This window comes from Hyposmocoma kahamanoa, unplaced genomic scaffold (genome assembly GCF_003589595.1).
Source record: "Hyposmocoma kahamanoa isolate Upper Pololo Valley unplaced genomic scaffold, ASM358959v1 148, whole genome shotgun sequence".
NCBI classification, from domain to species: domain Eukaryota; kingdom Metazoa; phylum Arthropoda; class Insecta; order Lepidoptera; family Cosmopterigidae; genus Hyposmocoma; species Hyposmocoma kahamanoa.
This window is the reverse complement of record NW_020653526.1, coordinates 464,093-475,124: the sequence shown is the minus strand read 5'-3', so window position 1 is coordinate 475,124 and position 11,032 is coordinate 464,093. Positions and strand designations below refer to the sequence as shown.

The following is an 11,032-nucleotide window of genomic DNA, read 5'->3' as shown; positions in this document are numbered from 1 at the left end:
GTGCGAATTTGTGTGCCGTGGTACCTGCTGGCGCTGCTGCAGGTACTGGCGGTCGGCCAGCGCCTGGCGCTCGCGGTGGTTGTCGTGGATGCGGCGCAGCAGCGTCTCCTCCGCCTCGGCCAGGCCGGCCACGAAGGCGCGCTCGCGCTCGCCGTGCTCGGCGTCCAGGCGCGCGCGCCGCGACCGGTACGCCTCCTTGCGCCGCTCCTTCGACACCAGCTCCACCTCCTGAGGGCCCAGTTAGTGCATGTTAATAATAATCTCAGTACAGAGTACTAAAAAACCGACCTCAAAAGTACGTGGAATTACGTCTATTTGCTAAGTTTTATTGCAATATCCCCTAGTTCGCCACTATACAGGACTAGACACTGGAGATAATAAAAATCAGTTCTCACTACTCAAAGTAGATTGAGAGAGAAACGCCTTGAATTGGAGAAATAGCAAAATCAACCATTAAAATATTTGCTCCTTAAGTAAAATTTAGGCGCTATTTATAAAAGTGAATCTTCATGCGTGAACAGCCAGCCACCCTTAGAGGTGGATGATTTTCTTCAAAATGAAATGGGACCACTATGGAACTACCCCCTTTCCAACAAAAAATTAATCATGAAAATCGGCTCACAAATACCGGAGTTATCGCGTAACATACATACAAAAAAAAAAATAACATGCAGTCGAATTGAAAACCTCCTCCTTTTTTGAAGTCGGTTAAAAATGGAAGTAAATTAATTTGCTACTCCGTGAACCCAGCGAAGGTTAAATCGTGCAAAATTGCTGCGCTTGTGTTGAATACCCATTAGTGATGAAAGAGACTCAGTCTTTAAAAAACCTCGACTAATTTTTAACGCCTCACGACTAGTCTAGTCTTTTAACCCTCAAGTCTTAAGTTATAAGACTAAAACTGAAGACTAATTCGAGTCGCAGTCTTTTAACCCTAGGAAGCGTAAAAGACTTATAAGACTAAAACGACAGGCGTCTCATAGCATCGGGAGTCGCGAGTCATGAGCCGTATGGCGTGATTTTATTTAACCCATAAGGTATTTATTTTACGATTTTTATTATAAGTAAATAAACGTGACTACATACTACTTACGTCATTTTTATTTATGAACTTCGGATTTAATAAGACATAAAATAGATATAAGCCCTTTGCAAACAACTCGAGTCGTTCAAGTCTTTCAAGTCCTTTAAGTCGTTTAAGTCTTTTGAGTCTTTTAGTATAACGACTGAGTCTTATTAATAAAAACTCGAACCCCAAGTCTTAATTTTAGAGTCGAGCCGTTATGACACGCCTTAAAAGACTGAGTCTCTTTCGTCACTAATACCCATCGATATATTTTTGGTGGTGATGTCCACAGAACAATAAATACAGTAGAAGTGGTTAGTTAAGTGGCCGACGCGTGCCAACTATAGATCTCGAAAGACCTATCTGAGCTATGTCCGCCATTTTCGCTTTATATGGTATGGATGTGTCATTCTTTGCCTAATTGCCTTAATGTGCTGTTTTAGAGTGCTAAAATGATATCCACACTGCATCATATCATAGGAAAGCCTTATTTTAATAAATTGTCAATTTTCTCTTTATTTAATTTTTTTTTGTTACAAGAAACGAAATTAAAGCTTATACCCCTGCAATAGGGTCGCTTCTTGTTTGGAAAACTAAATTAAAACTCCATTCGTCGTCGTTCAGCAATAAAACAATTACCATCAGGCACACGACTTGTTCGTCCCGTTACTTAATGTCATAAAAAAAAAAAAAAAAAAAAAAAAAAACAATATCAAGATTTCGTAGTGTTTCAAATTAAGAATGTACGAGTTTTAGCAACATCGGTTCTGCTAGTAATCAAAGCCTAAGGCACTTCTATTGTTTTTTTTCTTCCGTGGTACCGCATGTAGCGACTCGTCCATAGAACAAAGATCTACGTGCAAGACTACTTGTTATCAGGATATAGTACATTTCGGTCGTTCTTCTTCGCTGACCGTTGTTCGATTTTATATTTCCGAAACGAAATAAGATATATAAATTCTCAAAACACCTTTACATGGGCCTCAGTTTGAATAAAGAAATTATTCTCGTGACGTACTTATTCTCTTTTCACTATAAAATCACATCGGACTGTTCTTCGGATGAGTCGATAGGTAAGCACTGCCACCTTACCTATTTCTACTGCCAAGCAGTAATATCAGCATTATATGTTCCGGTTTTGAAGGGTAAGGGTGCTAGTGAAATTACAGGCACATGGGACTTGTCAACTTATGTCTCAGGTGACAGGCGTAGTGAGTGCCTCTCAAATCTTTGCGATATAAAGCTCTGAGTGACACTGCAACTGTCATGGACAGGCGTGTAGCTTACCATCAGGCACACGACTTACTTGTCCCATCACTTGATATTGTTAAAAAAATCTACGGCGCATCGTCGGCTACTAAATCTTATTAATGAATCCAGGTGGCCACTACACGCTCGCAGACGTAAAAATAACATTGCCCACCGAATGCAGCCGTGCGGAGCCGAAAGCTCCTAAATGAAAGACTATTATAGGTGCTTGCGCCGGCGTCGGCGCACTCAGCGGTAAGCACTTATCGTGTAACTTTAAGCGAGTGACAAAGCGCTGGCCCCGCCCGCACTGCTGCTTACACCTTATCCCCGTTCACGTCTAGGCATACAGTGTTATATTTTTTCAAATGGGACAGTACGGGGAAACCCGAAACCATAGAACATACGAGGAAACTGCATAAGGAACCATTAAGTCTTCGTTTGTGAAAATTATTTTGGCATAGTTAATTTGTTGGTCAAGCGCGAGTTGTCCATAAAAATGAATAAAATTAATAAAAAAAAATTCTAGTGCTGATCAACTTGGTGTTATATAAGAATCATTTCATTGTAAGAGACGAAAAAACCGGGACAGCAAAAGTTGCTCAAATTTAATGAAAAGTTATTCATTATGTATGAAATGGTTTCTTTATAAAATTTGACGATCTTCCGCTGTCACGATTATTTTCATCCCATACAATGAAAATGATTCCTCTCTGATATGTAGCCCTCAAAAATACTTTACATCGTTTCATGGGCTCAAAGAAATACTTTTCGGACTTTGTCACGTTATTACTGATAGTGGTTCCAACAACACAAAAAAAAAAATCACACGCTCACCTGTTTCAGTAACCGCAACTCCTGTTTCAATATGTCCCTGAAATCCCGTAAAGCTTTTTCGTGCTCGGCCCGAAGTCGTTTTGTGGCGGCCCGAAGTTCGTTTTCGAGTTGCTGTACGGCCCGTTCGGCAGAGGCCCGTTGGGCTCGAGCCAGAGTCTCCAAGTCCGCTTCGTGAGCTCGGGTTAAGGACGCTAGTTCGGCTTCGAATCTGAAATAACAATACGATAGTTAATAAAAATGGAAATAAATTAATTTACTACTCCGCGAACCTAGTGATGGTTAAATCGTGCAAAATGGGTGCGCTTGTGTTGTTTTCCCACCCTCCCTCCGCATGAAATTAATAAATAAATAACATAAGCGCGACTATAATCACAAGACTCCATCACGGAAGATGAAACAACAATGGAAGCGCCTTATGCCTCAATTACTACCAGAACCGATGTCGCCAAAATTTCTCAAATTTCTCACACATTCTCAATTTGAAACACTATGAAATCTTGATAATGATTGGTCGTAGTTTCAAATTTAAAAAGAAATAACAAATTCTGGATTGTTAACATAAATTAAGCTTTACCCTGTTGGCATACCGTTGAAAGTTCAATAACATCAATATATTATTACAAGTTTCGACGTTTTGATATTAAATTGAAATTTTAATCAATGTTCTGCGATCTAGCGGGTCATAGCTGAATGACGACTCCAATGAGTTAATTATTTAGTTCTCCAAAAAGGAAGCGACCTTATTGCAGGGGTCATAAGCTTTACTTTCGTTTTTTTTTTGTATAGAAAAATTATTTCGATAAACAGAAAATTGAAAATTTATTTCAAAAATCTTTCGCTGCTATCATTTTAGCACTCCAAAACAGCACAATAAGGCATTTTTCTAGGATTTTAGAGAATTTGCACGAAAGAATGACACAACCATACAAAGCGAAAATGGTGGTTGGTCTTTCCTCGTACAGGTATTAGGACACAAGGGGCACAACAATAAGAGGTGCATGGACTGTGTTGGGGAACCACAGTCACATTGCGTTAGGACTAGCATCCCTGAAACCCGATTTACACATCGTGTCTCTGCAGCGTCCTACCTGAGTGCGGAGTCGATTTAAGGACTTCCACACAGGGTACCGCAGATCGCAACCTGGTGGTAGTTGCTCTTGAGGTATGACGAAATCAGGTGGTGTGGGGTTTTTCCATTTCCACAGTGCACAGTCCATTTCCTAGTGACAGTTGGATGGTCACTATAGTAGCCTTTGTGGTGCGCAGGAAACTTTTACGGAGACAAGCTCGGGTAATTTGTTGGCCATTCAAAATTCCACGTACCTCTTTTCCTGCTGTTCCTTGAGCTGCACCTCTCTGGCGTTGAGGTCCTGGAACTGCTTCTGCTCCTGCTTCTGCAGCATTTTGATCTCTCGCAACTCCTGCTTGCGTAGTGCATGATCGTCCCAGGTGCGACCGCTTTCTTCGTCGCCCCATATCACCTGCAACATCATCGTTGTAGATTATAATTTCGTTAGTCTTTATTCAATTATTATTAATACAAAGATCAAACACAAACAAAATTCCTTCGAACTGAACCAGCTCTTTCAAGCATTTCGTGCTAGACGCTTTCCCAACTGAGCTACGAAACAAACCACCAGGCTTCGAATTTTTTTACGTGCTTCTTGCGGATCTTTGCTTTTTTTGTAGTTTTATACGACTTTTTGTACAGTTCTCTGAGGAAATAGGGGGAGGCTAACCAGACAGTCATGCTCCATCACATATACTTACACAGACCTATACACGACAATTTATATCAGTATTTACAATTTACAGTTAGTTATGAACTCAGTTTTCATTGTACCAATTCAAATTTATTTTTCTACCCAATGTTGTAATCATAATATCACATATTTTGTATACATAGTGAGTTTCTGTAATTGGCTTTTGTACTGCTTAAACACATTTGTCAAATAAGTTTAAGAATGCTGTTGAAACTTTGTTCATTTAATAAAATAAAATAAAATAAAATAAAGCTTTTTTATATATTTTTTTTAATAAAAAGTGGCGATGAGATCGACGATGGAGCATGCATACCTAAACAATACCTACTCACTCTCGCTATGAAAAGGCCCAAGTCATACCCCGTTTAGGGAACAAGTCGTAGAATATACGCAACATAGGGGTGCAATCCCAGCTTACGTCCGGTCCCCCGATGATGGAAAGAGGAAAGCGGGATTAAATCGTGTAATTCCGTCGCACGCCCTCCGTTATATCCGGTAGAATACCGATAAGCAGGCAATTTCTATTTAAATGAAACTAATTTCCTTTTGAGCATTACGTAGCCCTGAAGCAAAGATAGGGTCTAAATCATTGACTTAAAATAAATGGACGACGGGTCTAATACAAAAACCACGAAAAAAATGTCGCAATTCAACATATTTAAACGTAGTGACATGTAAAGGAATATGAAAAAGCTAAAACGTTGAATTTAAATTGTAATGTCATCGCAGTACCGTCTAATTTTGCTTGCTTCGCTGTCAGTCGAACAAACGAAGACTAAAGCGTGAATGACGCTCTGTATACGATTTTAACGCCCTATAAGTTCGGACACTTTTTAGCGCGGACCCGATGTCCATATAATTGTAAGTCAATGGTCTAAATGGAATGAGCTCGCCCTAAAGCCTATTCAATCGCATCTAAAAGATACTCGAGTATTTTTAAGGTTCGACCGCACGGTGCGGCGGCATAAATGGGTATAGGGGTCTGTCACTCGCTCGAGGTTACGCGATAAATGCCTACCGCTGAGTGTACCGATGTCGGCCCTAGCGCTCATACAAGTCTTTCATTTATAAACATTCGGTTCCGCACGACTGCACAAGGCGGGCAACGTTATTTCCACATCTCTGAGCACGTGTTAAGGTTTCTTTTTCCTCGTAGTGGGCGCCTGGTGCCATTAGTCAGATTTAGTAGGCTATTATAGCGTAGGTATTTTCGAATTTTGTATCGAGTGATGTATCTGTTACGTAGTATTTAGTAATCTGTGGTACGGTGGCAGTGCTTTACCTTGGACGTCGTAGTGGTGATAGTGACGCCATCTATCTCGAACTTGCGCGTGCGCTTACGCGTTTTCTTCTTCAAATTTGCCAGGTGGATGTCCTCCTTTGATCTGAATTAGAACGTTACAATTTATAAAACAGAAAATTCTTTCATTTGAAACTAGAAAATATATTTTCGAGTTTATTGGATGTCACAAATGTTTTACCACCATGATATTCATTTATTTTCACGTAGAATTACGATTCGAATCTTAAGAAAAAAATTCTTTCGATCGGCTGTATTAGAACCAACGTCTAACAGCAAACCGTGCCAGACGCTATGCCAACTACAACTACTTTCTTTACTATTATTACTCCCATGGTCCCATGGTCACGGTTGACATCATGACATGTGTGTCAACCGTGGCCATTGGACCTGTAAAGGGCCCCTAAATGTTGGTTTGTTTGAAAAAAAAAAACAAAATATATACGCGATTTAAATCCGGACAAATATTTTCATTTGCTTTGTGTAACAATCGCGAAAACCTAAGAACTCGATATCATTAAAACAATGTTTTATTAGAGACCCCCGCACTAGCGTCCTTCAAGGGTCAAGGTCTTGTGCTGATGCTCGAAAAACGCTAGTGTGGGAGTCTCATAAAATACCCAAAGAAGACAGAACGCTTTTTCATATTTCATTTTGGCGTGTCGTTTACCACCAGGTGCACGTAACATAAAACAATGTACCTTTGTATCCTATTAACTGGTTGCTCCAGAGGTTTCCGCCTCAGCACCACCGGTTCACCGTTTTCGATAAGCGGAGTCTCCGTGTTCACCCTGAAAAGAAAATTTTGCATATAACGCTCGGCGCTTGCACACCACTTAACAGCGCCAGACGGACAAGTTGTAAAACTATAAAATAGCATTGTCACAATAAACTTGTAAGAATTTAAATTTTTATTGAATTGATATTCAATTATATTTTATGCGAAATTACTCCACTAGTTTGTTATAATTATTAATACAAAGATCGAACACTCAGAAAAAATTTCTTCGACATCTTCTAGCATACCGTACCAGACGCTATACCAACTAAGCCACGGAACGAACCAGCGGACCTCACGAATTTTTGTATGTGCTTGTTGCCGTGTCTTTGTACTTGGTTTTTCAACGACTTTTCAGCCGTAGCGCCATCTATAAGAAATCTGCTGTAACAAAGCTACTGGAGGCTGGTACTTGTAAATGTATCTAACGGGGTGACGAAATACTTTCATAGATGGCGCTACGGCTAAAAAGTCGTTAAAAAAGCAAATACAGAGACACGACAACAACCACACAGAAAGAATCATGAGGTCCGCTGGTTCGTTCCGTGGCTTAGTTGGTACAGCGTCTAACACGGAATGTTAGAAGACGTCAGTTCGAATCCGGCCGGATCGAAGAGATATTATCTGAGTGTCCGATGTTTGTATTAATAATTAAAACTAACATAGTATTATCTTAAAAATTGCGTTATTTTATACTTTATCTCAAAATTGCCTTATAGTAATAATTTATCTCCAAAATGTGTCACTCATTTAATTTCAAAGTGACAGGACAACACTGTCGCTTTGAAACTAAATAGATAATATTAATATAAATTAAAGCCATTTTCAGGTAATACTGTTAGTTGTCACGTTGGATATCAGTATCTTTCCTTGTTTTGATGGAAAAGATGACAAGAGCCAGTTCTTATATAATTTATTTCATATATCATGAAGGATTGATGCAATTACTTTATTATAAATTGCGGAGATACTATCATTATTTACTGACAGGAAAAATGAGCGATAGTATAAGAAGTGAGTGATGGATTATTACTTTCTACACGGCCGACCAAAGAGCAGGCCTCTACTGCATATTCCACGGTTTTAGTGCGTAACCAAAATATAATAAATAAATATAGACGGGAACTAAAATAGTGAATAACGGCGCAGCCGGTGTATTTACCTCGTGCCGCCGTTGAGATGCGGTTCGTGGTGCCCTGACTCGTGAGACGCCGTGGTGGCCAGCGAGTCCGCGTCGTGCGCCCGCCGGGAACTCTCGGACGCCACGGACCCGCTGTCCGACTGCGAACGCCTGCGCACGACCATAATACACATCACCAAGTAGCAGTGGCAGTACAAATTCTTGTGAAAGAGTTCTTTTTATAGCTGGTTAGCTACACGCCCATAACAGTTGCAGTGCCATTCAGAGCTTCAAATCGGAAACATCTGAGGGGCACTGCCACGTACGTTGACAAGTCACAAGGTGTCCCACAAGGCGCTCTACTGTTATTAAAGTACATCCAGAAAAGTACAGCTTTACCTTGCCTATTTCGTTTGTGCCGGGACGAACAAGTCGTGGTTCTGGTGGTAAGCGACACGCTTATCCACAACAGTTGCAGTGCCACGTCAAAGCGTTACATCGCAAAGATTTGATTTAAGAGGCACTGCCACTGCGTCACTCTGAGACATAAGTTGACAAGTCAAAACCGGAACACAGTAATGCCGACTGCTTGGTGGCAGACATAGGTAAGGTGGCAGTGCTTCTCTGGACGAACTGTTCGACAACGACACCTCACCTTTCGAAGCTGTCGGGGCTGAGCCGAGTGGCGCCAGGCGTGCCGAGCGCGATGTGCGTGGCGGCCGAGTCGCGCACGCGCACTTCCTCCGTGCCCACGGTCACCACGGACACGTGAGACGTGTCCTGACAAAACAAAGCATATAGAGTTCTCAGGTGTTCGTTTGTATCATAGTTCACCGCCCAATTAAGCACGAGCCCACCACCGCAAAAAATAATTGAAAACACAAATATTTTAAAATTTTTATATTTACACAAAAAATCAGGAGGAAAAAAATATTTGTAGTGTAGTTTATATAGATCATTCAGGTTTTTTTTTTAGCTCCCACTGATCCCAAAGGTCCCAAAAGGACTCTTCAGCGCCCACGGGGGACCATATTGGGAAACTATGATTTACATAGTCTGTCTTCTTTGAAGATGGAGTAAAATAAATAACACACACTTACACTCAACATAGCCAACCAGGGAAACCATGTGTCGCGGGTGCCATGGGCACTCAAATAGACAACCACAAATTACACACAAACTCACGAGATAAATAAATGTAGGCCATACAAATATTTCTCCCGGCCCGGGATCGAACCTGGGACCTCTGACACCCTGTATATGTATAATCTCAATACAGAGTAGTAAAAAACCGACTTCAAACATTCGGGGAATTACATCTATTTACCAAATTTTATACCCTTAGAGGAGGAACATGTTCTTCAAAATTAAATGGGACCACTGCTGAGGTACCCTCCTTCCAAAAAAAAAAGAATCATCAAAAACGGTTCAGAAACGCGGGAGTTGTTAGTTAGTTAATTTTCATAGTGTCGCCATCTCTGAGGTCTCGGGTTCGATGCCCGGTCGGGTCAGTGTAGAAAAGTAACTTTTCTATATTGTCTGTGATCTGGGTGTTTGTGGTACCGTCGTTGTTCCCGATGTCCATAACACAAGTGCTTTACCTACTTATTTTGGGTACTGCATGTACTACATATAATGTATATGTATATATTATACTTATATTAGTCATCGCCCAACATACAAAAAAAACATACAGTCGAATCACCTCGACCAACCCTCCTTTTTTGAGGTGGGTTAAAAAGAGGAGACACTCACCAAATTGAGCCCGTTGTTAACGCTGTCGTCGAATACACCGGAGTCGCCTGTCGCGCCGGGGCTCAATATCAGTACCTCGCTGCTGTCCAGGCGACGGCCGCGTTTCTCTGTAGCATATACATATATCATTTTTATTATATGTTATATACAAACAGGTGTCGAAAAGTTCATACAATGGAAAATGGTAACCGGTATCTTTACAGAGTATAATAGTGCTTAAACCATTGGGGGTTCACTGTACTCACAAACATGAACAACTTTCGCAAACTGAAATAATTTTTTTGAATGTTCCCGTAATATTCCGACATAAAAAAACACTTTAAATTCACTAACTATCCCTCAGTTTCAAAAGGTCCCTTACCCAGAATGTATCGTTCCTAGAATGCCCCTTTTACAGAATACCCCTTTCCCAAATTACCCTTTCAGAGAGTGTTATATGGATGCCTTACTTTCTCAACCACGTATCTTATAAAGTGTGATTATACAGGATTTGGCAAAACTATCTATTTATTTTAAATTTCTTATCAAGGGTGTTAATTTAAATGTATTACTTTAAGGGTCGTATTCTAGAACTCTACTCAATGCTCAAGTCAGGATTGCACTGGAAACACAAGCACTGAAAATACGACCCTAATGGCAGGGACTTGAGTATGATTTCGAGTGCTTTGAATCATACTCAAGTCCTGACTTGAGCATTGAGTAGAGTTCTAGAATACGACCCTAGGAATAGGTAAAAGCGAGTGCGTGAATATGAGGGAATTGTCATGTGAAAGCAGCCTGCAACATTTCTATTGCAGTTACGTTGTGCTTTAAGGTACGAGTTTTGAGATAGTAAGGCGACGATATTCCCTTTCCTAATATAAGCAAAATTCTGAGATAGGTTTCTTTTGCGCCGGGACTGGATTAATTGTCTATGGGAACTAGTATTACATAACCTATGGATTTCATTTGAAAAGGTATTCAATGCCTGTTATAGGGTTCACGTTGTAGTCTACACAAACTGTATGCTTTATAGATAAATTTATCTACTCTGCCCTCCTTCAACTTTAGTAATCGACATTTTTCGACAGTCGTCAGTTGAGGCGCCTGTAAAGGTGCCGCCTGCGGTGAAGAAAGTACCAAAATATCTCACTAGATGTCACCAGCGGCGCAGAATGTCGAAAAA

At 40.6% G+C, this 11,032-nt stretch overlaps 1 protein-coding gene across 1 annotated transcript in view; it reads right to left on the bottom strand.

Annotated features, from left to right (window-relative positions):
- The window catches only part of LOC113240541 (serine/threonine-protein kinase 10), a 47,609-nt gene that overhangs the window by 14,053 nt on the left and 22,524 nt on the right, over window positions 1–11,032 (bottom strand). Inside the window, exons 14-21 of the mRNA XM_026477877.1 lie at window positions 9,868–9,974; window positions 8,768–8,892; window positions 8,155–8,283; window positions 6,916–7,005; window positions 6,197–6,299; window positions 4,475–4,632; window positions 3,152–3,359; window positions 29–228 (exon numbers count right to left, since the gene is read on the bottom strand). Coding sequence (XP_026333662.1) covers window positions 29–228; window positions 3,152–3,359; window positions 4,475–4,632; window positions 6,197–6,299; window positions 6,916–7,005; window positions 8,155–8,283; window positions 8,768–8,892; window positions 9,868–9,974 — 1,120 coding nt within the window. The remainder of the gene's footprint in view (window positions 1–28; window positions 229–3,151; window positions 3,360–4,474; window positions 4,633–6,196; window positions 6,300–6,915; window positions 7,006–8,154; window positions 8,284–8,767; window positions 8,893–9,867; window positions 9,975–11,032) is intronic.